The sequence below is a fragment of the Girardinichthys multiradiatus genome, chromosome 4 (assembly GCF_021462225.1).
Source record: "Girardinichthys multiradiatus isolate DD_20200921_A chromosome 4, DD_fGirMul_XY1, whole genome shotgun sequence".
NCBI classification, from domain to species: domain Eukaryota; kingdom Metazoa; phylum Chordata; class Actinopteri; order Cyprinodontiformes; family Goodeidae; genus Girardinichthys; species Girardinichthys multiradiatus.
Genome location: NC_061797.1, coordinates 9912880 through 9940529, shown reverse-complemented (window position 1 = coordinate 9940529; position 27650 = coordinate 9912880). Strand labels below are relative to the sequence as shown.

At 38.4% G+C, this 27650-nt stretch overlaps 1 protein-coding gene across 3 annotated transcripts in view; it reads left to right on the top strand.

Annotated features, from left to right (window-relative positions):
- The window catches only part of phkb (phosphorylase kinase, beta), a 121300-nt gene that overhangs the window by 29549 nt on the left and 64101 nt on the right, over positions 1-27650 (top strand). For all 3 annotated transcript variants that reach the window (XM_047362465.1, XM_047362462.1, XM_047362463.1), the window contains 8 exons: positions 3904-4019; positions 8872-8935; positions 12285-12380; positions 14818-15015; positions 20794-20851; positions 22005-22082; positions 26141-26299; positions 26516-26610. In XM_047362465.1, coding sequence (XP_047218421.1) covers positions 3904-4019; positions 8872-8935; positions 12285-12380; positions 14818-15015; positions 20794-20851; positions 22005-22082; positions 26141-26299; positions 26516-26610 — 864 coding nt within the window. The remainder of the gene's footprint in view (positions 1-3903; positions 4020-8871; positions 8936-12284; positions 12381-14817; positions 15016-20793; positions 20852-22004; positions 22083-26140; positions 26300-26515; positions 26611-27650) is intronic.

Sequence of the window (27650 nt, the reverse complement as noted above, 5' to 3'; positions counted from 1 at the left end):
AATGCACACGTACATTTTCCTATTTAAAAAAATTTTCTAAATCTCTACTTCATTAGAATATTACATTCCAATAAGATATGTACATGTTTTTAACTGTCTCATGCTACATGTAAAAAAATAGGACCTGTGAGTCTCCAATCCATGTTATTACGAAGTACATTCTGAGCAAATATCATAGAGTTGGCATAAATGCAGATTTTGGGGTGGAAGTATTTCACTTTAATAGTAGTACTTGCATTTACAGTCTGCCTGAAACGCCCAGTTGACTGCAGCCAAAAAAACCATTTAGACAATTTCCGTATGGAAGTCTAAATGTCATCTTGGGAACTGATCCGTTAACATTTTATTAGAGTGAGCCAAGCCTATATTATCAAAAAGCTGCCTCTCCTGGTATATTGATTTATCTGTCCAGCATGGGCTTTGCCTTTTTTATCTCCAGCTCTTAATAAAACAAAACAGAGCAAGTTGCTTGTTAAGTTTCCACACTGTGCCTTTTATTGTTTGGCCTCTAGGAGCAACAAGAACATCATTAATTCTGTTAGGTTTACATCCTGCTCATTCACAGCTTTACTTACAGAGCAGTGAAATTTGTGCCCCCAGTAGAGAAATCTATTTGTTCACTAAATTGAGCTTATCTGAAGAAAGTAGAAATGTGGTCAAATATTATACTACTGAGCAATTAGTGTGTGCTGCTTTCACTTTGTTTAGATGCCCGATTCCACACACACACACACACACACACACACACACACACACACACATCACATTAGTAACCTCTCATTTTTCTCTATTTCTTACCACCGACAAAACAAATTAGCAATGCAACGTTTTATTTTTTATTAAGGGCAGTCCTGCCTGTGCAGCAGCCTTTTTTTCATAGTTAAACAGCGCTTATTGAATTGCGTAATTCAAACTGAAGCTGCCTGCGCCTCAAACCTTGCATTAGCAACCATCAGATTCACTGAGCAGGAGCTTTTGTGATTGGTGTTCCCTCTGAAAGCTGTTTGAAATGTATTTCATTCAGACTAATCACATTAGTGTCGTATTTAATAGCTTGTTGTAAGCTGTCACTGCTTGTGAAGTCTATAGGCATTCTTGAGACTGAGCTTGGAAGCTGCATTGCAGTATTTTTGTAATTGCAAAGAAAGGCTCTGCACGTCTCCTAAGAAAAGATGCACTATCAACCTCCTGCCAGATGTCATTTTCAGTCTCACGCTGCATGAAAATCTGTGACTCATTAGCTTGCGTGCATCACAATCTTCTTCTCTATCTTTGTTTTCTTCAAAAGAAAATAAAGATAAAGTGTTCAAACTAAAAGAGACCAAAACAAAATAGAGCACAATTCTGAAATAATAGGAAAGTGACTCCGATAAAAAATCTGAATAATAGGCTGTGCATTTGAATTCTGCCTGCCTCTGATAACCTGATAACAAAATTTGGTGCAACCAATTTTCTTCAGTTATTGAGTGCATGTGTATTTAATTTAATCTCAGCATAAATCCAGCTGTTCTGGGAAAGGCCAGTGAGGTTGTTTGGAGAACATTAGTGAACAAACTGAATCATGAAGAGGAACACTGCAGACAGGTCATGGAGAAAGTTTTTCAGTTGTAGGTAACAAAGCAATCTCTAAATATTTAAACATCTCACACACCACTGTTCACTTTGTCTTTTCAAAATTGAAAGGGCCTAGCTCAATTCTAAATCTTTCTCTGTGGGGCGGAAAACTGTCACTGCACCATCCTCACAATGAAACATGGTGGCAGCATCATGCTTTGGGCATGCTTTTTTACTCAGTTGAAGCAAATAAGCTGGTTAGAGTTGCTGGGAAAATAAATGATGTTAAATACAAGGCAATCCTGCAACAAAACCTCTTTCAGGCTGCAGAAGACTTGAGTCTGAGGCAGAGACTCATCCTCCAGCAGGACAACGACACTAAGAATAAACCCTCAGCTACAATGAAATAGTTAAGAATAAAGCATTTCATGGCCTTGTCAAAGATCAGTCCTAAATCCATCCATTTGTTATACCCACTTCTTCCATACTGGGTTGCGGGGGAGCTGGTGCCTATCTCCAGTAGTCTGGGGGGAGAGATGGGGTCCACCCTGGACACATAACCATGCACACACCCATTCACACCTAAGGGCATTTGAGAGAGACCACTTAACCTCACAGTAGTGTTTTCGGACTGCGGGAGGAAGCCGGAATACCCGGATAGAACCTATGCATGCACGGAGAGAACATGCAAACTCCCTGCAGGAAGACCCCCGACCAGGCCACACTTCAGATCTAATTTTTAATAATTTCAAAAACTAGATATTTTTTGATTTGCTCTTTCACATATAAATACATTAAAGTTTGTGATTGTGGTGTGCCAAATGTAAAAACCAGCTGTGAATAATTGTTCCTGGTATTGAATGTTTGCTGCTGGCGCTTTGGTAAAGTAGAAGTACTTGGCTTTACGAATGCATCCTTGTTCACAACCTGTGCTCCAAAAAAGAAGCAGGATTATTAATCTAGCGGCAGTAAGACAGAGGCTTGTTTGGCCAGTGGGCAGTAACATTCATTAAGATACCATTAAGATACTAAAGAGTTCCCCTCGTTAATCATTTAAGTCATAAAACCCCAAATAAAAATGCAGCAAACATCTTTCTCTCTCCTTCGCAGGCTACTTTGATTTTTTTTTTTGCACTTTTCTGCCTTCCCTCCTAAATAAACTGGCCTATTTAAGTCCTGCACATTTTTTCCCATCTCTTTTACTCACTCTGTCTTTCTTTGTCTTACTTTGTCATTTTAGATTAAGACTCCCATTGCTCATCACCACCTGCATGCACTTCCACGTTGAGGTCTTTTTAATGATGCAAGACCAGAAAGTCATCACACTTCTTAACGTCTTGTTATTTCTAGAAGTCATAGTTTTGACATTTCACTGATAGTCTTTCCTCAAAGCGCGGATGGGAAGGTTGATGCATGCAAGAAATGACAGAGTCTACATTTAGGTATGTTTGTGCAGTTAGTAGAGAAGCATCAATAAATTGGCCAGAGATCAGAATCAGACAATTTTTCTTTGATCAGCTCTGATTGCTGATCTGCAGCACAAATACACTGAAATTTGTTAGGATTTATTTAATAAACGCATCAACATTTTTAACTCTTGCTATTTTTGGTTTAGAAAACACACCAGCCGACAATTCGTACTTTAATGCGCTGTCTAATGAATTTGATAACCATCAGATAGAGTTTTAGTGAAATGTGTTCATGTATAAATGGGAATGATCCTGTAATCCATTCATTTTGTGTTGGTTTCAAAACTACTATCTCTATCAACCTGCAGCACATTTTTCTCACATGTGTTAAAGTCCTTAGAAAAGAAAATCAGAAAGTTGAAATCAGAATCAACATGTTTGACCTCAAAGACATTGTGAATTGATATGAGGCAGGGAAAGCCTGATCAGTGTATGTCTAGGAGTTATAGATGCTGCTGATGAGGTTTTGGAGGTTTTAATTGGTGCAAGATCGTCTGATAATTAAAATCTTGCAACAAGTGAACGTTGTTCTATAAAACGGGTCAGTTCAAGCTATACCTTCACATATAGTAATGGCACACTTTATTACTCAATTAAACCTTGTCTGTAGCTGCAGGGAGAGTTTCACCTTGAGAGCTGATTAGAAATCAGCTTTACCCTGCTCTTTGGTAACCTTAGTAATCAGCCTTGCATCCTTTGTCCCAGATCAATACAATAGGTCATTTATTATTGTATATCCTTGTATTTTTGTGTCTCCGTGTCCTGTGTGTTTGTATCAGCTCTTGCTCAATCAGTGTTTGTGTGTGTGTGTGTGGGGGAGAGGGGGGTAAGACTGCTAGATAACCCAAACCTGTGTTTGATGTTTTGTTTTTCTTTGCAGGTTTCCTTCATCCAGAATCTGGTGTTCTGCGTAGAGAGAGCCTACAGGGTGCCTGACTACGGCATGTGGGAGCGGGGCAGCAAATACAATAACGGCAGCACAGAGCTGCATTCCAGGTCAGTCAGACTGAAACCAGCAGCACACTAAGATGTTCTAAAATAAATGAATAAATCATCTGATATTCTTGTAGTTATAACGTTTCTTATTGTGAATGCATAGGCGAATTCACTTATTTTCTAAGGACTGCAAATTAAATTATTCTACACTAAATATCATACTTCAACACAAATAGGTTTCTCTGGAATCTAAAATGCAGTAAAGGGAAACAATTGTTACAAAGACTTGGTAAACAACCTAAATAATGTAAAGTCCATAATCTAAACAAAGCTCCAGCATCCTGCTTTTAATTAATCTTCATTCTTACCTCATTCCTTGGATGTCTGAATACCCTAAAAGCATTAAAATCACAAATATTTGTGCTTTTACAAATAGAATAAAACATTTCTAATGTGGTTACCACCCTTACATTATAACACTGCACCCTTAAAATTGACCCAATGTTTACATTTTCTCAGTTTCATAAAAAAAATGTTGAACATGACAACCATCCAAAACGAATCTGATAAATTTACGATTCTTTGCATGAGTCAGATCCTCCTCTGTTGAGTTGTCTAAAACATAAATACATCTCAGTTCAACACAAAAAATGAAACATTTGTCCCTTCCTTCTAATCTACTGTGCAACAGGACTATAATAATGTTGAAAAGCTGCTGGTTTCGCTACATGAGCTGTTAAGCATGTGGTGTGGGGGTGACGTGTGCTGGAGGAGGAGCGGATAGATCAGTAACATATTTTTCCATATTTTCTCTTAAATTATTTAATGCAATCAGGTGGCTGTGATGACAAACACAGCTTGACAAGTGAGCCAACATGAGTGCATAATATTTGGGTTAGCCCAAAAATCTTAAGCCTTGATGTAGGGCTGCATGATATTAGAAAAATACTAATATTGCGATACCAATATCGTTTGCATTTACCCTCACTTGTTCCTCTCTTCTGTTTCTTCTCCATTATCATGTTGTCTTTAGCAATCTCTTTGAGCTTTAACATCTTGGTCACTAAGATCCAGGTCAGGTTTTAGCATCCTAGCTTTTCTGTTGCAGAAAAAATGACCACTGGAAAGGTTGACATGACTTTATATTTTAATGATGTCTTACCAAACAGAACTGTCTTTGACAGTGCACAGAACTTGATGTAGGGGTAGAGTGCCGCCGTCCCGGGTACGAGTCCCGACCCTGGGACTTTGCTGCATGTCTTCCACCTCACTTCCTGTCTAGTTTAGACATATAACAAAAGTAAAGGCCACTAATGCCACAGAAAAATATATATAAAAAAATAACTCTTTCTTGACTGTTTTCACCTCCAAACAAGCACCAGCAGGGAGAAATAAAAATAACTTCCTTGAACATTTGGGAATAGTTAAAATCCGTACGAATACGAGAAGCCATAATGCAACTCCTTATCTCTTCAGGGCAACAATTCAACCATTAGACGTGAGCAAATAATCAAGAGTTATACTGCACCAACCCAAATGTTGATCTTAAGATGAGGATGAAGCCCACACGTTCAAACAGCAGCAGCACTATTCTGATCCGGTGCTGTGAGCTTTTGTTACCTGTTTCGAACTAACTTATCATTCAAGGTCGAATTGGCCTCCCTCTCCTACCCTAGTGTCTTGATAAAGATCCTCAATTTCTGCCATGGCTTATCTCTTGAAAGCATGTTTTTTCTTTTTCTTTGACAATCCAAGACTATTGACAGTAGCTTGCCAAGATATCCAAGAGGAAAATGACTAACTCAATGTGTCGTGTGCTTCTTGTTACCTTGATTATTCATGTAGTTGTGTAATAGCAATATGCCATGTGTAAATAGTAAAGAATGGCTCTGGCTAGTTTAGAACAGTTCTACATAAACAAGATCTGTGTAACTGGTGTTGTTTGGGAAGTCCTTCTTGCTCTCCCAGTGCAGTGCCAGTGGGCTCCATAGAAATGAACTGGAAGGGTTGTCTGCATTTGGCAGAGGATTTATTTATATATATTTATAAAATGACTAACCTCTTGCCTCTGGGGAACATTTATCATCACTTTTGATCTATTAAATAGATTTAAGATTAAAGATAAATTTGACTGAAAGTAGCATGTCTAATCTCCCCAGTGTTGTTTTAAGTTTTAATGAGTCAGATGTAATCTGATACACATTATTGAGTTTCTGCCTTTTCTTTCGGTGGCATAGGAAGACACGATGCCACGGCAACACCTTTCTAAGAATATGAAACTGTAGCGTACACAATGTTGATTACCAGATAAGCTAGGCTGCAGCTCATTTACTTTTTTTTTTTGCACGTAAAAATATTCTGCACAAAGCACACCACGGCTGTCCCGTCAGATGTGTATGTGGACAGCACATACTTGAGCACTCAGAGAATTTAAATTTCATTTTCAGACGGTCTGTTGATTCTTGCCACAAAACCCTTCATTTACTTGTTTTTTAATATGCCAGCATATATGGCAGGATAGAAACTGTGGGACAGTAGCTTTAGTGTTAATGCGTTGATTGTGATGCTCTCATGTATTAAGGAATAATACTTGAAAAATATTAAAATAAATGAGTGTAAATCTGATGCAGAATACTTTAGTTTACACTTTACAGTTATTGTTCAGAGCATTGCTTTCCAACTTCTTTTCTGGAAGACAACAGCAGTATAATTGAGCTATTCATGTTTTATGACATTTTGCCTTTGTTATGCACATGTGAACTGTTTCAGAATGCATTTTTGTATTTATTTTCACTTTTCTAATAAACGTTGATCCTGCTGTGTTTCAGCTGTGTTGTCCTTCTGCAAATAGGTATAGCGGCTATGATATGAGAAATCGTTTTGGTGTGTATAAAGAGTTCTTACCTGGCAATTTTCCCGAAATATAAAGCTTTTTTCATGTCGAAGCTGTTTATATATGTTTTGCTCTGCAAACATTATGACTCAGCTTAACCATGTTGCGCTCATCTTATGTCCTGAAAGCTGCAGAAGACGGCTCTATTTACTGGTAAAGTTTGATAAACTTGTACTCAGCCAATTTATCATTACTTCCGATCTATTAAATAGATTGATCATTTTTTCAACAGACTTTACATACCAGTGTTTGTCAGTTTGATGAAAGCATGACTCAGAAGCAGTTCCTAGTATTTTGTCGTAGTGTTATAATCTGTTTGGGAGCAGATTTTCTTTTTGTAATATGCCAGTTGTCTATTCTGTGAGCTCAGTGTTTTAATCACAGATACTGGCTGAATTGTGGATTGAAATGGTGTGGACTACGCCTTTTTTATTAGGCACAGATGCAAAAAAAAAAAAAAAAAAAGACTATCAGATGATTGCTTGGAGCACCCTGTAGCCCTTTTTTTAAATATTTACATCGCATCATGGGTTCCTAATAAAATGTTTTTGACATAATTGGTCAAATAATGCCAGTGATGAAATCCTACTATACACCTCTCAACCATTTCTATAGATCTCTTGTTAAGAGTTGGTTGTGAGGTCATTAGACCCTTTTTAATTGGTCTAATTTGAGATTGTGTACTTAATTCTCACCTACTATATAAATAATACATTGAATGCTTAACTCCTGAAGTACACTATAACCTGTTGTAAATCCATTTTTCTTTATGACTTGACTCTTGATGTATACACCTGTTAGACCCACCCCCTTGAACCATACTAAGACTGCAACAGAATGATAAGAATAAACTGGAACGTGGATGCTCTGTGCAGGTCCTTCTGGGCTGTATCAAGAAACAGATTCTCTGCCCATAGATATTATGTACTGTACACCCAGTGGAACAGGTATCAGCCTGGGGAGAAACATTATAAAAGCATCAATAAATTGATGCTTCTCTAATAATTATAACGAGGAGTATCACTAGTGTCATTATTGCCTTCACTCTGAAATGAAGTTTTCTGAATACTCTGCCACCCAGCCATGTTAGAATGGTTATGGAGGTTCTGGAGACTATGGAGCATCTCATTTGGTGAGGAAGGGACCTTGCTGATCCCTCTGTTAGCCTAAATTATATTTATCTTTTAAACTGGGTCAGGTGGGAAAAAACAACAAACCCTACATAGGAATGTGGACGGGTCCGTTACTCATTCAGTAATCAGAAAGTGTTGTGAACCATATGAGAGTACACAGCAATGATGGCCCCTATGATGATCCTGAAAAACTATTTGAAGAATATTTGTCTGTTTAAACAACTTTCTTCTTTTACAGCCCAGAAATTTGACCTTGCATTTAACCCACCTGTAATGTTTTAAGCACTTAGTTCGACTGCTGGGGTGGAGGTTGATTACACTGGTCTATCAGTCCCCACACCACAATATGTTTCTGCTGCTTATACCTGCCCTCTTTCTTTTCATTATGCAGTTTATTAGGCTCCCTCGCTAAAGAGTAGTGTGTGTGTGTATTACTAGCATTGATCCAGTATTCTCCAATAATATTGAGTATATTTCTGAAACATCTGCATTGATATCTCAAGTCATATTCACGCTTCCTCCAAATTTTCCATCTAATTTTCTTTCTGGGGGCATCTGGACCGGGTAGAAAGAGAGCCTTGGCAGTGAAATGGATTTGCTTTTTATCTGCATTGCAATCACAGTGGTCAGTCACTGTGAAATTCATTCCTATATTCTTTCTTTCTTTCTTTTCTTTCTTAAGAGATGCATTATTTACAATAGACTACAATCTCAAGAACATTCGGTTTTATTAAGTCCTGTCAGATTTGTAAGATCAGGATCTGAAGAGGGCATAAACAATATTACAGTATTACATTACCAAATGTAAGATCTTTCTGCCAATGTCCTTCAGTGTGACTGTAATATTGTCTGTTCCCTGTAATGTTCATTTTTCTTCTCATTGCAGCTCCGTGGGCCTCGCTAAAGCTGCTCTGGAGGCCATCAATGGATTCAACTTGTTTGGAAACCAGGTATTTGAACTCTTCCTAATGTATATTTTTTCTCTGTTGTATTTTCTTTTTACTCTCTATCAAACCATTTCAAACTGAGGCTCTACTTTAAAATTCCAAATGAAGCTCTATCTGAATGCTTGGGTCTGTTTCAACAGATTGTTTACGTTTGCACACACTGTGATCGATGGCCGCAGTTGATCCCGTTGGGTTCTCTGCCTGCTACTCTGCTGAATCCATTAGTTATTATTTTCCTTTTTTTTTTTTTTGCTTTGTAAGACAGATAAACAGACTCATTCATTAGACCTGTCAGTGGATTGGAAGTAAAGATCGTCTTTCCTTTCCTTATTCCCAACAGTTGGACGTTACCCAGGATTTGCCTATCTGGCCATTAAACCCATCAGACGTTAACAAATTCATAAAACGATTATGTGTCACTGCATGTTTTACTGTAAAGCTGATGTTTGTTTTTCTCCTTCTGAACTACTGCAAAAAAGGAAGGACAAATTTATCTCTGATCAGTGATTGGCTGGTCTAAATGTCTATATATTTTCCTCTTCATTAAATGTATCGATACAAAAATGTCACAACATTTATGGCTGTCAATAAAAAGTACATACTTTGATGCACTATGTTTTGGGTTTAGTAAAAATCATTTAAGGGTAAGGGACATAGATTTAGGTGCATGATAGTTGTAATATTGGAATTATTCAATTTTCTGTTGGATTTAGATTACTGCCTCAGAAAGTTGGTTTGCATTCTAGTCTTTAGAATAAAAAAAACAGAATTGGACAAACCTGGAATTGGCAGGTTGGACCTCAAAGGAAACCAGGAAAAGTCCTGTCAGCGCATCTCTACCTAAAATGGATTTTGTTTTCAAGCTGGGCTTGTTAAATGAATTTACTGAACTGTCAGCGTTGTGATCCATGCTGTGCAGAGCATCTGTAGATGCATGTGTGAGGGTGTGTGTCATCAAGTCTGTTATTCCTATGTGGGAATACTTAAGCACCAGCTTTCCCCTTTCTTATTAATGACCCCTATCAATCTTGAATTCCCTGCTGATTCTCAGTCGTCCAAAACCAAATGCAACTTCCCCGGTGCCTTAAAGCAGAACATTTATTACAAACTGGACTCTATTATCAGACTTATCACTGACTCCAGACTGAGTTGCTGTGTATCACATTTAGCCTTTATGCTAGCTCAATGGACACTCAGCTTTCAGGTTCAGGAGGTTTTGATTTTTCCTGCACTGACCACCATCCGCCTCCTACAAGTTGCAGGAATAGCATATTTTCTGGTTGAGACAAACTAAAGTGAACAAATAAAACTAATATGGTCAACTTTTAAGCCACCTGTAAGGCTTTTTACTCAGATAACATTAGTGCCAGCCTGTTTTATATTAGATTGTCCATCTTTGAAAAAGGATATATTTTATTCTAATTGAGACAGTACTTGCTATGTTTAACTTCTTTTGCTTTGTGAGGTTTTACCCTCTATACATTAAGAATAAAAGGATTAGCCATGATTAGCCATTGCAAAGCGTGTTTTCCTAGACATGGCAAAACTGCTGCAATAAAAAATGTATGTTTAACTAGAGGCTTTGTAAATAATGAATCACAATTAACCACATTTTTATCAATTAGCAATATTTGAGGCTATGGTCTAGGTTTTTCAATTCCTATCACGTTTGGGTAATAGACACTAAAAATGTGGTTCATGATAATGTTCCACAATTTCTTCCTAGATTTAGAGTAACTTGGATGTTGTGACTTTCCTCTAATGGTTCATCCATCCACATAGATCTGGATGCAGTTATATTCAAAATGGTTTAGGCCACATAAACCAGCTATTTCTATATATTACTGTCACTCTCAGTCACTGCATTTTAGTGGAAATGTGATTTTATTTCTTTATTTTTTTAATGCCTCAACCCCCAGTCTAAATGTTACCGTAACAAAATAAAAGCCAAAGGTAAAAGGTGAGAACAACGTCAACAAAAAAACCTTCTGGGTTGACAGCCTGCTGGCAGAGCAACAATAACACATGTTCATCTGTTTTTTTTTTTTTTTTTTAGAGATATTCTTATTTGCATATGAAGATAAACAAAAGCTGTATGCCATTTTGAAAGCTCTTTATGTACTTATGTTTATCTTACATATTTATGGCAATTGGCGATTCACAGGTTCAAATGTTGCTTTTTTTTAATCAGTTGTTTGAGATGAGCTATAACAGCCAGATATATTGCTCTACAGAACATTAAGAGTATTACTCAGAAAACAAGTAGTTTATAGTTGTACAGCCAGTGTAATACAGCCTTCTTCCTTCTTTCTGTTTGGTTTGATTCACCAGCTAATGTTTATGAAGGTTTTTCATGCTTTCTTTGCTTTCTTGTGACAGTAAATATCTGTCCAGTTGCTTTTTTCTATTTTACAAACTGCAGCCACACAAAAAGTCAAAATGGATTTTAGTATTGTGAAATTGACTGAAGGACTAGATTGATTGAAATGAATTATTAGAACTGTATTAAATTGCTGCATGTTGGTACACACTTCTGTTACCTATAAGGTCTCAGTCAAAGGGATCTATACACCTGCCTTTTCATGTCTATGAATTTGTTCATTGATGCGTTTACAGTTATTTTATGCTGTTCTGCTATAACCCAAAGCATGTTTTCCTATATAGTAATTCTAACAGAATGTTGCACAGCTGCCTCCATTTATGTCCAGCAAAGCTCTGCACTATGCAAATTGCTAAAGGAAAGATTGCTGATTTGACTAAAAGCTCAGACCTGTTTGGAAAGAAAAAAAAAAGATTCTAGCAGTAATCATGTATTATGCATAAAACTTGCATTAAAAATGTTTGCAGGAGTGACTCAGTCGCTTTTATGTAAGCACAGCTGATGACATGGGCTGGAGCCAGAAAAAGTCTGTTCACTTAAAAGAAAGGCCTGGACAGCTTTAACCCCCCTCCCAATTTCTAAAGATATTTGAATGTGCCAGACAAACAGCCTTTATCATGGTTGTTTGCACATCATCTTCCTATAAGGACTTAAATTCTCTGCTATTCAAACACTCCCACATTCAACTTCAAAGAAGTATGTTAGCCAGAAATATCTGCCTGACTTTACAGGGAAATGGTGTGTTTTGATGTGTGAAGGCAAGAGGTGAGATGTTGAGGGCTTTAAAGGCAAGTGGGTTTACTATATTTATTTCTCTTTTCTTTTCTTAGTTAAATGATGGATGACATGCCAAGTGTGAATGGTTGTGGGTGTGCACACTAGAACACTATTAGCTGCCACTTTACCTGTGAAGCATGAGCAGTTCCTAAGTAACTGTTGTGCTGTGTCTTTGTGTGCTTTTTTCCACTGCAGGGCTGCTCATGGTCTGTGATATTTGTGGATCTGGATGCCCACAACAGGAACAGACAAACCCTGTCCTCTCTGCTGCCCAGAGAGTCTCGCTCACATGTGAGTCCATCCATGCACCCGCTGCCCACACCTCCCAGATCACAGTTGAGAACACTGACCCCAGCAGTGGAAATGTTTGAGCAAAACTGAAAACATGATTTTTTTTTAACTTATGTTATAGAATTAAAGACATTTATTAGAGTTTGCTGGATATTAGAGTGCTAGCTCTCATTACTCTCACATCACAGGTTTGTGCTTACTTGTGCCATAAATGTAGGGATCAGTCCTCCTCTCAGGATCAGCAGTGTGCCTAACCTTTTTCAGTAACTTGCAAAAAACACCACAAGAGACATCTACGCTGAGGGTGATGTTTTTACTGTTTAAGAGTCCAATAACTGCTATTCATTTAGATGAACAAGTATAGCTATCTGCTTTTCTTCCTGCATCTCTCATCATGCACGCAACATGTTGGTTCTAGCTTTTTTGCAAGTTGTGATTAACAAACACATTTCAATACTTCTCATGTGCTGTGTCAGTGCTTTTGACAAAATAATGACAATCTTGGACTGCTTCAGGCAGCAAGCCTCGTTATTAATATTATGTTAATAACAGAACCTTGACCTTATTGCACTTAGTCCAGTATTTGTGACTAGTTTCTAACACATAGAGTATTCTGAAGAGCAGGAAACATCCATCTGAACAGTGATTAATTTAGCATAAGCAGCTGGAAGAGTGAGTGCTGGCAACAGGTGCAGGCTGAGGACTTATACAGAAAAAAACAGCTCACACTCAACAGATTTTTGGTGCACCCTGCAGTGCTGGATATGTTTCCTATTCTCACATCTTTTATAAAAAATAAACTTATTGAAGATCATGTAGAATTATGTGCAACTATAAACAACATCTGCTTCCATGCTAATGACTATGATTCTGTCTTGGTATCAGTGTATGAGCGTATCGGCCTAAATTTCAGCGTAGCGGTGACGGTGCGCTAGCGAGAACCCTGATTCTATTATTGCTTTTTGTCATGGGGAGTTGGAACCCCTGCTTGATGCTGAGAATAAGTAGATTAGGTTAGGTGCCTTGTGTCGAACTGCACTACATTTTACCTTACCCCAGAATCTCAATTGACTTCCTCCATTTTGACTGGTTGGTGGGCGGCAGAAGGAGGGGCTCCACCAGGGCGCCATTCATGCAAGAACCGCCACTGATTGCACTATCCATGTAACTGCTTGTGGAGTAATTCTTTGTTAATAAAATGTCTACAATTTCACATTTTGTGGCAATCATCCCCCTTTTATGCCATTTTGTGATTCTTACCAGGAGCTTCATGCATATTCTCTCCCAAATAGTAACCTGCCACACACATGTCAAAGGTTAATGGCACGCATCAAACAAACCGCACGCCTATGTCAGTATGTTACTGGATACCATTTCAGTTTAGAATTGAATTTCTCCTGTGGCGTCTATCATTACACTACCTGTGCTGCTGATCGTTCAATGTTCAGTATGATTTGGCAAAAATGAGAGGTGGCCTTTCAGCTGCAGAGAGGCAAATGTGGAAAAAATGGAATGAAATCACGAGGAGAAAGGAGGCGCAAAATTGTTTCCTCTCTCCACCCCACCCCTTGCAGACACTTCAGTGATCACATCAGTATACTGTATATGTGTGTGTGTCTATGTGTGCGCTAAACGTGTCAGGAAGAAAAGTCACTATTTGAGGGATCAGACAAGTGCAATTAGAGGATCAGAGGCGTGTTTTAGCTATGTGAGATTGACATCAAGGAGCAGGAAGGAAGAGGTGCAACAGTGTAGGATTATGTCAAGATAACAAAGATACCAGTACTATATCAGTTCTGCTTGCCATGTGTCAAAAGATCCAATTTCAATATTCAGTTCCTTTACAAGGTTTGCTCTGCTTATTATTGTGTCACTGTAGTCACCTCTGCCTTGTCAATATGCACACTGCAGTTGTAATGAGATGTCAGATAAAAGGGTTTGGGCTAAATGCTTTTGCCCCTGCCTTTGTTACTGTAAAGATCAGTGCAAATTGAGGAAGATTGCAACACAAAGCGGAATCAAACAGATCTGAAGAGAGATGCACTCGTTTAGCTGGTTGTTGAATGAACTTATTGCAGCTCTGAGGAAAGTTATTGTCCGGGAAGCAGAGTCCATGCAATAATAAAAGCAGGTGTTTTATCTATAGAAACTCCTCTTGATTGATAAAGTGAAAATATTCATAGCTGTCTGCTGTAAAGATGGAGCCTAATGGCCTTTTTTCCTGCTCAACACTCTGAACTGAGATAATTAAATGTCCGGTCATATTAGCTTCCTAAACCTTATGGCAGTGTTTAATCCTAATGACTGGCTCTGTCCCAGTCTGATAGTATTTAATCTTGAATAGAAATTACATGTAAACATTTTTAGCTTCCATCAGTTTAGCCTTATGATGCTGTGCTACACTGAGAGACTTTGCTGCGTTTTGTCTCCCTGGTAGAACACTGATGCCGCCTTGCTTCCAACCATCAGTTACCCTGCCTTTGCGGTTGATGATGACGCTCTCTACAGTCAAACACTTGACAAGATTGTCCGGAAGCTACGAGGCAAATATGGCTTCAAACGTTTTCTCCGTGATGGCTACCGCACGGCTAATGAAGACAAGAACCGCCTCTACTACAAACCTGCTGAAATGAAGGTGAGTGTTAGGACTCATATTAGTATTTCTATTTCCATTAAATAGTGTTGCTAACTCTGTCCAGTTTTTTAGGTGTTTTTAGCTGTTTAAAAGAGTCGGGCTCCAATATGGACTGGTAATCTGAAACCCTCAGGAAGTATTTACCCTGCATCAGTGAAAGCCTTGCATACACCATCACGCATTTATCTTTGTGGAGCAAAGTATTTAACACTTCTTTTCCTTTATTTTAATGGCGGATTTGAAAAGCTTATACATATGTATGTACTTTGCACTTAGTACACAGGTTTGGTAAGTGTGTCTCCTCTTCTTGTTTCTTTGCTGCTTTACACAGACCTGGGATGAAGGGACAGTCACAGCTATGCTGAGGACATACCATAATCTATGGAAAATATGAGAGTGAAGCAGAGATAAGTTGGTGTTAAACATGAATGCTATACCTCAACAATGGATGGATTAAAATTTTACAATAATTGAAAAAGTTATTTTATAAAGAGACTAAAGATCAGTGCCTTGTGTTTCCTGTTTCACCCTTTGCCTCATTAAAGATATTTTTTTGGCACTAGTGGCCTTTATTTTTTTATTTTTTGACAGTAGATAAATGACATTCAGCAAATGTCGCGGGTCTGGGACTCAAACCCCGGACGGCCGCTTCGAGGACTGTCGCCTCCGTATATGGTCGCACGCTTAACCCCTACACCATCAGCGCCCGCCCCACCGTTTGCCTAATTAAAACCACAAAGTTCAATGTGTTTGGTATTTTATGAGACAAACCAACATGAAGTACAACATAACTGTGAAATGCAAAGGAAAGGACAGAATAGGAAGTTTAAAGCAGGGTTCGGGTATTCTTACAACATCTCATATAGGACTGATACATCTATCATGTGAAAATGGAATGAGGACAGCACAACTGCAAACCTACCAAGAAATGGTCTCATGAGATGATGAGAGGTGTCTGGACTGTGCTAAGGAGATGCCTTTTTCAACAAGAAACTAGCTAGTTGATGGCAAGGTGAATGGAGCTGAATACAGGACAATGTAGTAAGCCTGGGACAGAACAACAACCTTAAACACACAGTCAAAGCCACAATTAAATGGTTTAGATCAAAGCATTCTGTCTTACAATGGCCCAGTCAAAGTCCAGACCTAAATCCAATTAAGAATCTGTGGCTAGACTATCTGATCTGACAGAGCTACTTTCCAAGAGGAACTTTAAAAAAACCTGTTTGAAAATGCAGAATGCTGGTAGAGACGGGGGCAGATACAGCCCTTACCTTTAAACAGAGGAATGAGCCACATGACTCCATTCTGCCACTCTCTTCTGCAGGTGTGGCCTGTTTTTCAAATCAACTCACTGGAACTACAAGGAAGGTTGGACTGAGAATCTTCTAAATAACTCTTAAAGTGTGTTTTTAAAGTACAGAGAGTATATAGTAACCCTCCCTGAACACACACACCAAACTAAGAAGAGGTGATTTGTAACCTTTAAAAATGTCCTGTGGTAGTTTGAACATAACAGCGGTCCTCCAGGCTTATTCTAAAGGCAAATCATCCACTGAACTGCTCCAAGTTGAAGTTACATTAGGTAGGCATGTCAAAATTAAAATGGTTTTGTTCTGTCACCTATCTGCTCCTTTAACCTCAGGTCTTCAGAGCTTTTCAAAACCAACGCAGAAACATCAGTGGAATATAAATGTGGTTCTTTAAAATACAATGTTGAGTTTATTTTAGTAAAAATATACTGTTTCTGAGGAAAAACAAATAACTCATAAAAAACCTATAAAAATCATTATTTTAAGTATGGTTTGTATTTTAAACTTTACTAATAAGTGTAATCCTAAAATATTTTTAGCCTTTATGATACATTTGTTAACTGTAACATCACTTTTCCTAGCTTCATTCCTGTTACCTGTCTTGTTTACCTCCTCATTGGTGTATGTGTGCTTACGTTTATGCACGAGTGCATTTCTTGTCCTTTTGTGAATCTGCCATGCAAATTTTGAATTGACATTAACATGTGTTCACTTCATATTCAGCTCAGTTAAGCGCAGCATGACTGAATCAGGCAGAAGATGCAAAACAAATCATGACTTTACCAACAGAGTTCCATAGGTTTAGACTTTGATATGTTTGTATCTGCTGCATCAGTCAGACAGGAGGTCTGAAGCTGTTTAAACAATGACAGTTTAAGAATTGTTGCCATTGTTTTTTTGTTGCAAACTGCATTACGCAGCATGAAGACAGCATGTGCAATTTTGTACCTGTGGAAAAAAAATCCCAATGTTTACAGTGTCATCAAAAGTGTTGAAGCTCATGTCAGCGTGTTGTTTTTAGTTGGGATGCAAAATGCGTCTCTCCCATAGTGTAAGGTGGCACCAGCATTTTGAGAATCTCCTTTTGTTTTTGTAAAGACAGTTTTTTTTGGAAAGTCCCTTAAAACAGCATTGCCATAATGAAGTCTGGTGAAAAAAAATGCATGAACTAATTGTCCTGTTGGAACATCAGTTGTCTAATTCTGGCAATATTTTAGGTGATAATATGCTGTTTTATAAGTTAGATGTGGTTTTCAAGATTCAGATCAGGGTCCATTACCACCCCCAGATTTCTGTCTTTGTCAGAATATCCTGAGTAGTTTTTTTTTAAACATCTCCTTCGATGTTAACTTATATTTTCCACTTGCACCACCCACTTACAGGACAAGTCACCTTTGGCAATAAACTGATGAACTGCCTTCTATAAACATAGGTTTCTGAAGCCAATATAACACTGAGAAATACTTCCTTTTTTGGGTTGACCGCAAGCCGAGGCTAAACTCAGCACAACCAAGTAGGAATTTAAAGAAGCCTCAGACGAAGACGCTCTCTTGATTTGCCAAAGTGGACACTCATGAGGCACTGACTCTGAACCAATTCACAATTAGCTGCATTTAATCCTGCAGCTAATAGGATAAAAAGACTCCAAGGCTCAGAATTATCCAGCAGTTCTTCAGGCTCCTACACACCTTCTTTCAAACCAGGAAACACACAGATGTCCTATGCAAAATGTTTACAGCCTTTTCCTCTTCATCTAACATTGTAGATGAGTAGAATGCAGTAATATTAAAACAAATGGGGTCTGAACGTTTGTTTTTTTAGTCAAATATTACAACAGAATTAATTTCTAGTAGTAAAACCCTGCCGGTATTTGTATTTCTGGGAGGCTGAAGATTGTTATTGATTAGACTTGGAACCAAAAGATACATTTCCAGGCCTAAAAGTACAAGAAACCTAGTAGGCATCTATAGAAAGAACATATAGTTCTAAATGTCTGTGGGGGTGAAGCACAGTGTGAACTCATTCTGGAGGGAAAGAAGTCGCAGACCAGGTGTCCCTGCAGAGGACATTGATTGAAGCTGTTGTTGGTGGTGCTTAGAGAGGATTCATGGTGGGGCAGACGCCTGTGCTTCCTGCCTGCTTACCGTTGACAGAGAGCAGCAGCTGCCTGTGTGACAGACAGTTTTACCAATCAGTCAAGCTGCTCAAGCACAAAACACTAGGGAACGCTGCATGTTTACAGCCTAAAAGGGCAAGAAAGCACAGGCCTCATTGAGTGACTGCCTTGCCCCTCCACCCCCTGCCACTTACCACCCTCCCCTGTTTCTACATGCTGCTATGCATGCGTCTGTCTATCGTTGTCACATCACTCCTCCCACTGTCATTGCCTGATGACTACAACTGTGTCTCATCTTTGCTGCAAAACAGTTTGCGGTACAGCAGATCTGCATAATCACAGCGTGAAGACATAAACCATTTAAAGAAACGCATTGAGACAGTGGTATCTGCTCAGTGATAGTGACAGCAGCTTCTGAATGGCAATGTGTGTCACTTCCATTAAGCATTTGTTTGTGCATTAAGATCCAATCTGTGTTATCTTCCATCAGTGTGGAGAATATTGACAGAGACAGGGGTACAGAAATAATCAGAACAATTGACATTTACAGAGAGATGGACTGACATGTACATGTGAACTCACCTGTTTGCAGTCTGTACTGTTAGGCATGAACAGAAATATACTAAATAAATAATTACCACTATGTTAATTGTTTTGATCTTCTCACACTGTTGTAAAAGACCCAAATGAAGGTGAAAGGGAGGCAGGGGTGGCGCAAAAGCTAAAAAATAATGTTTAATAATAGAAAAAGAAACACACAAAAAAGCCAAGGTCGAGAAATTCAAAAAACATGAACTGAACATTATGAAACTAAAGAACTCCAAAAACGTACCAGAAACATGGAGGGAAAACCATGGAGGGCAGAATTACACGGGGCACACCACAGCAGTATAGAGCAGATTAACTGGCAGTGACTAAAGAACCAAGAGGGAAAAAATACTGAGGAGAACTGATGAGTGGAACAAGGAACCGCTGAGACTAATGAGCAGACTGAGAGCAGCTGAGAGTACGGAGAACAGAGACAGATGGAATCAAAGAGAATGAAGAACAGGAACTAGACATGGGCCAGAAACTGACAAGCAGTACGCATACAGAACACGACTGGATGTAAGAAAGACTCAAAAACAAAAAGAGACAGGGAAACTCAACATTTCCAAAACATCTTTGGAAAATCATACAAGTTGGCTAGGGATGTGCGTCTGGACAGAATGACTGAGTGAGAATGTGAATGGATCAGGAAACATGACTTTCATTAATATACTATTCTAGCATCTCTTATGACTTGACACTTTTTTTCCCAAAATCTACATATATCAAGACAACAGTGAAATGTGAAAACATAAATACTTTTCTCTAATTAAAAGTCACCACTGCAGAATGTGACTAATATATCAGTTTGTTATGTTTATCCAGCTGTAAGGATCCTTGTGCAAACATGATCATTAATATCTCAACTATTTGCATGTCTGTTGATTTGCATGTTATGAATATGCCAGATTGCTTGGGCGAGCCTACAGCAGAATGCCAGGCTTGGGTTTGGTTCGTAGAACAATCGTCCAGTCATGGTTTATACTAAAGAGTTTCTATAGGAGAAATACTCTCCTTCTGCTGTCACATTCTGCCTTTAGGTTTTGTTGCATCAAGATGGCAGCAAATCAGTATGTGAGTTGCCCCTGAAGTACTTGAATTTAACTAAACCGAAGACCTCATTAAACAGTATCGGTTTGAGGGAATTCATCAAGCCTTTATATGCAGCTCTGCAGTTCCAGAGGGTGAAATTGTTTATGTATTTACCAGTCTTGTTTTGACTCTTCTCCTTTTATTGATTGTGAAATGTGGGTTATTATTGACCTGTCTTCTGCAAACATCTTTGGCGCACTGATTCACCACCCACTGTCAGGTGGCATATGTTTGTCCCATTGTCATAAATTCGCTGACATTTCAGGCCTTTACCTGTCCTCCCCATTGGAGGCCCATATAACACAACTGCCCTCTTTATTATTTTCATTCATCACATTGAGGATGTAAGCATAAGTTGAGGGCAAGTCAAATAAAATGATATAATGATGTACTTTTCAAGCAGGTATGTTGCTGTTTTGATGTGGTGAATTAACTCTTCGGACCTTTTATTAATAGAAATGCCTTAAATCACTAAAATCCAAGAAAATATTGAGGATTATTATTTCTTTCTGTCCTTCCTGCATGTTTTCATTCAGAATGATAAGTTTTCTCTGTTTTTCTTTGTTCTCTGCTGTTTCATATTAAGGGGCTTTACTGCTCTCAATTTAAGCTCAATTCTTTGTAAAACAAGAAAGCAATCTAATTCCTTCTCTCTGTGTTTTCCTCCAGCTCTTTGATGGAATCGAATGCGAGTTTCCCATGTTTTTCATCTACATGATGATTGACGGTAAGCCTCTTTCTCTTCATTGTTGCTGGTGTGATGCCTCAAAAGGACAAGAAAGAAAGACCTGCTTGCAGTGTGTGAAAGAAAATTACAGTTTGGATGATTTTGAAGAAAAATGGAAGTGATTCTTAAAACATATAATCGAACTGACAAAACGGGTTATAATTAAAGGTGACAGTTTTATGCACACTCTTCATGCACACCTACACAAAGCACACAGACTCATACATACCTTTGTAGGTATAAATATAGCATTTTAGCAAGAAATTGTTTATTTTTCTGAACAACATGCTCTGAATGAATCAGGTTATTATAAGGTGATAGTGAGCATTATAAATGTTTCATAATTAAGATAACGCAACACTAATATCATCATTAATTCAATACATTCTTAATCATTCATTTTTGCAACTGTTGGCACTATTAAAATGCAAATTTAGCATTTTATGATATAATTACAGGAGACAGGTTGAGAGTACTCGCTGTGAAGCACTGATCAATTGTTCAGCTCTCACTAACTCACTGATCAGCCTATTCATAGTTTCTTCAAATAGTTTGTCCGGTTTTATAATAAGGCTTTTATTTCATTGGACTGTAAACTTCCAGGCTCAGTAAATTCAATAAACTGTGACAACTACAGCCAATCAACACGGAAATGAAACCAGTCATTTCTTCTACTTGTCTGGAGGAAGCTTTACTTTCAAATGACATGATGGACTCCTGATAGGTCAAATATAAAAATGTAGTTTTATTTTCACTAAGTGTCCATCAGAGTTATCTGTAAGGAACATAAATATTTCTAAAACTAAATAAGAGACTTCTTGTACACATTATGATGTTGACTCACACATTAGCAGATGCACCAAATATCAATTGTGAACTTTCTATCTTGTCCTATTTCTAAGTTGAAAAGATTGCTACTAAGGGAACTTGGTGTTTCTCTCCACAAAACAATGACATTGACATAATGTGACTGTATAAACTTGATATTCATGTTGTGATGAATCACTCAGTCACAAACGGTAGTAGGAACACTAAAATCTGGGATTACCATCTGCCTCATAATTACAAGCAGAGACAGCACAACACAGAGCATGTTCCCCATCCCCATGAAGTCAGCATCCAGTCATAACTGTGTCTGCATCTATCTCTTAAGGTGTGTTCAGAGGAAATAAGGCACAGGTGAAAGAATACCAGGACCTCCTTGAACCAGTCATCTTCCAATCTTTTGAGGGTACGTTATCACATTAATGAACATTCACATTTAGCAACTTTATTTTTGTCTGTGTCGTTTATCTCTGAGGTTCTGATCTTTGTCCTTGACTTTTGCCTGTTTTTAGTGATTGAAAGGCTTACTCTTATTAAATCATGTCATACATATTCATACAGCACTTACTGCTCACAGTAGTGTGGCGATGAACTGAACTGTTGAGCAGAGCCCTGACATTTTTATCCACCTGTAACAATTGCAGTGAGGGGACACCATCACATAATAAAAACTACAGCGGCTTGGAGATATCTCTGGTCCAGTCACAATAGAACAGGAATAATTGGAGTGTAGACAGGATAATAGTGGGAGACATAAGTTGCCTCCATAGAGCCTTTGTACTTGTTCTGTATAAATTAGCACAGAGTCCTGAAGTTAATTGGCTGGGCTTTTGGAGGATAACACGAATAAAAAGGATTTTTTTTTGTTTCGCCATTACTGTTAATGAGAAATCAAAGGACCCAAATGTGATTGCTTCAGTTAAATGGATTCATTGACTGCAACTGATTTGCTAAAGCAAGTTATACAATGTTCCACTGTGTGCAGGTCTACTCATATATAGCATAAAATCATAAAAATCTAACATTGTGCTAACAAGTTAGACTAAGATTACAAACATAAACAGAGTTATGCTAAACAATTAGTCTGAATAGTGAATTTTAGGAAACATGCCGACTTCAGTATTAGCCCACAGAGATCTTTGTACAGTCACAGCAACGTACAACTGTATCACCCATGAAAGCTGGTGAATGTTTTGAGAATCAGGTCAGAACTGTCTGCGCATTTATAACTTACAGCATGAGATGCTCCGCTGGCAGTGCACTCTGAAGATAACCTGGAGTGGCATAAGGGATGATGGCGCAGGAGGCAGGACATGATGTCAAATGTGCACAGTTACATTTTTAGTGTTAGTTCACAGCACATTTAGAAAGGCAGATCATGCTTTGTATTGATCTAGATGATGTCTTTCATTTTTTTTCTTAGCATTTCTTGTGAACATTTGTTTTTGTATTTTCAGTTTCAGAAAGAATGTGGAATACCACACATACTGTGCCTTGAAAAGCATTCTTACCCCTTATAATAGCACATGGATGGAGTATATTACATTGTTTGCGGATTTATTTTACAAAGAAAAGGCTGACAAGTGCGGCGTGCATTTCTATTTAACCCCCAATTCAATACTTTATAGAATCACATTTAACAGCAATTAAAGCTTTTATTGCAAACTTTACACATTTAGATTCTGAAACATTCACCTATTCTTTTTTGCAAAGTAGCTCCAAGGTAGTCCCTGTCAACAAACATTTTCAGGTTGTGCCACAAATGTTTAATTCGATTTAGATCTAAAATGAGCTATTCTAACACTTTAATGGGGACAATATACTTTTTTACCCTTAAATAAACTTTTTCGTGTACTTGGTGCTTGTAGGACTTCAGAAAAATTAAATAAAGTCTCTCCAGGTGCTGCATAGATACCTTTCTATTCTGTTTGGGTCATATTTTTCACTCCGTTCAGTTTCCTCTATTCTCGGTTACGTCACAGTATTAGCTAGCTAACAGCGAATGCAGCATTTTTATTTCTTGCTGTGATTTTGTAGTCCAAGCTGAAGTATGCAGGATAAGTTCAGTTCGGTTGTCGGGTGTATTAACCCAAACAATTTATTACACCGTCTTGACATGTTTTACTCAATTTTGGAATGAAAAGTTTATGTGATAGATAGTTGTATCTCTGTTGTCAAACTACAAAAATGGCCGTACAGGGTGGAGTTTAATACTCTTTGACCTGGAGGGGGGCGGGGTGTGAAGTGGCTCAATAGCATTTAAAGTAAAACTAAATTCTATGTAAAAGTATAACCCCGCCCCCAGATTTTTGAATAATGCCACCAGTGCCAAGAGACACAGAGGGGCACGGCCGTGTGTAGGGGGGGTTAAGCAGGGGTGTGGTCAGGAGGACGAGGGAAATGGGCAGCTTTCATATTGAAACATAGAGAGAGAGCAGAATTAACGCTAGTAGTTTTGCCACAGATACATCTTTTGAGGTGAAGGATTTTTCACACCCCTTGTAACTGGAGGTTAAGGGAGGCTTTATGGAGCCCGGCGAGCCTGAACCTCATCAATTCAAGCTGCTGGGTCAAGGTGCTGAGTCAGCGATGCCCGAAGTTGGTGCTGCCAAGGCAGCAGAGGACAGAATGAATCCAGTTTCTGAGTGGAAAAGTGATGTTAGCAGCATCATTGCTAACATGGGGTAGCGTTCAAAGCAGTAACAAACTTTCAGAAAGTTTAGATTTACATGTAGATTTATATTTTCACAACTAAATCATATGATCCACGGCATAAAAGCATAAAATGCTATAATTAATGCTCACAATTCCAACTTCTACAGTCAGGAGTCACGGTAACATAAAGATAGCACCCTTAAGGCCCAATATATACCATTTATTTGCTAACATTCTTGATTTGAGCTTAATTTCCACTTTAAAGAGACAGCACCAAAGTTGCTCTCAGACGCACCTCAGAACAGGGGTCAAAGAGGGGGCTGTGGAGCTACAATAACAAGGAATTCAGACCAAAGCATTGCAGTTCCACGTTATAAAGACCACAACTGGATGATTTAAATGTGAAAAGGACAGATTTAAAAGCATGATATGTTCCCTTTAATAGGCTTTGATCAGGGTTATTATCCTTGCCCAGGATTGCCCTTTATTTAGAAATGTGTATCTTCCTTTCAACTCTTACCAGCTGCACCCTGCTAATGAAAAGCATCTCCACAGCATGATGCTGCCACCACCGTGTTTCCCCATGGGGATGCTGTGTTCAGGATGATGTACACTGTCAGTTTTCTACCACTCATAGATGTGTTTCATGTTCGCCAAAAAGTTATAGTTTTCTCTCATCCAACTTCAGCAGCTTTTTCCACATTTGTTGTGTCCCCTTGATGGCTTGTGGTGAATTAAATAGAACTTCTTATGGCTTTCTTCTTGCCACTCTGCCCTAAAGGCCCAACTCGGGGACTGCAGATCTGTCCTGTCGAATCTCTGCAGCTCCTCCAGAGGTAGCTCTGGAGTCCTGTTAGCTCTTCAGTTGTGCAATACTTTTTCCATATACAATGGATTGAACAGAGTTGTGCGATGTTCAAAGCTTAGGATATTGTTTTATAAGCTATCCTTTAAATTTCTCCACAACTTTATGTCTGACATGTCTGTTGTGTTCCTTGCTCTTCATGATTCTTTTAATTCTCTAATGTTCTCTAACAAACTTTCATAACTTCATCTTTGCATAACAGCTGCAATTATACTGAGATCAGTTCCATTTTCATCCCACTTTACAATTATGCAGTGCTTCGTGTGGGTAGGTTACATAAAATCTCACAAAAATCCCATGAAATTTGTGCTTGTAATGAGACAAAATGTGGGAAGGGGGTATTAATACTTTTATTAAGGCTTTTTATAAGTGCACAACCACAGGGCGCTTCAAAATCTGAAAATACCTTCGATATTCACATTAGGGATCATTTAGTTATTTTCGAGAGACATTATCACAGACCTAGAAAGAGACCTGGAAAGAGATCTGGAAAAAGCCTGAGCGAAGGTGTTGAAGCCGATCTGGAACATGTTGAGGAAGTGTCAGTGGTACAATCCACGTGTAAGACAATCAGAGGTTGCTTTAACAACAAAAAAGTCCAGGGACATACAATTTTCAATATAAAGTTCAGTAGAAAAACCATAGGGTATGGTGGTAATGTTTAACACAAAAGATTACTATTATCTTTAATGGAGAACCTTCATCTCTGGTCCATTTTTATATCTACCCACCAAGGCAAAAACCTGTTTCTCTAAAGTGCAAAATTGGTTTACAATTTACATGGTTAAGGTCGAGTTATTGCCCTGTTCTTTGTGTTACCTCTGCAGACATAACAGTCGGTTCTGTATGTTCTGGTTGTTTTAGGTTGTCTTTATTTAAATATGCAGGTCCAGAGAGGATGTGGTCTATAAAAACACTAAGTTAACTGTAGTCATTTCTTCCAGGCCATGCTGTGATCCCTAAATACTACTATGTGCCTGCTGACTTTGTGGAGGCGGAACAGATGAAACATGGAAGCCAGAAGCGTTTCCCTAGCAACTCTGGTCGTGATGGCAAGATGTTTCTATGGGGTCAGGCCCTGTACAACATTGCTAAGTTACTAGGTGTGTTTCTCACTCTTTTACCATAATATATGTCTACCAGACAATCACAGATAGTCTGTCATTTAGGATTCTTTAAATTTATCATTACACTCCAGTTACATGTTAAGAACAGTCATTGATCAGTAGAATGTTTATGCAGAAAATGTAATTTTCCTTTTTGTAAATATTTCAATGGTGCCTATCATCTTTGTACATGTGTGTTCTATATCTTTCTAGTGGATGAGCTGATCAGCCCTACAGACATAGATCCCATCCACCGATACGTTCCGCCGCAAAATCAGCGCAATGTCAGCATGCGATACTCCAATCAGGTAAGCTTCAATTTAACTCTGAACCGCTGTCATCGTCTGTAATCCAACAAACTGAATGTTTTATAAACTTTTGACATTCACTCTTCTGATACGTCAGTGAGAATTAACCTACTATTTTAATTGTAAGAATTACCTCGGAGACCCGCTTTTTTATTTACTTATTTATGTGTTTAACCTTTGAAGTGATCTGCGCCACACAATAATAAACACCAAAACTGAAATGAATGAATAAGTCACGAATAAAAATATTACACCAGTTTCAATTTTAGATCAGATAATTATAAAACTAGTAGTCTTAGAAATGTAAATAAATAAACCAAAGCCTGCATCATATTGCATCATAACTGACTTCTAAGATTTAGAGGAGTGTAAATTAGGCAGACAGTGTTATCCTGTGTGCATCAGAACATTAGTTAGCCAAGCAAAGAAATGGGTGCGCTGTCATGGCCTGAGCAGAAACCTCCCCAGGTGAACCAGCAGTTGATGTCTCCATCAGGTCGGGCATCAGCAGCTCACAGTCGCTTGTCGCTCCAAGGTGGCTGGAAGGTTCACTTCGATGCTTTGGTTGGCCTCCAATACCAAAGAACACTGCTCTCTGCTTAGTTGAAACAAAGTGCTGGCTGCACTGGACTAACTTTAAAATCAAGGTTTGGAGAGTTAATTAAGTGAGGCATAACAGAAACTTAGCTTAAAGTACTCATCATCCTTTCCCTTGAGTGCCCATCTCCTGCACTTGTCTGTGTTCTTATCATGCTCTTCACCATCTTTGCTCTGGGCCTAAGCTCTGCTATATGTCTGCCTTAGCCATGTCTCCTTGAATCATGTCCGCTGCTATTCTAAACCTTTTCAGCACCCCTATAAAATCCAGTTTGACAGTAAAGATAAACATGAAAATGACAGAAAGCATCAAGATATGTATTCAGCCTTTGGAATGTGGTCAGCATCCTTTGAGGCACATTTGAGGAACATTTAAGGGCTTGTGACCTATAAATTAAGCTCAACTGTAAAAAAAATGACCTTCTTGTTGAAACTGTAAATGT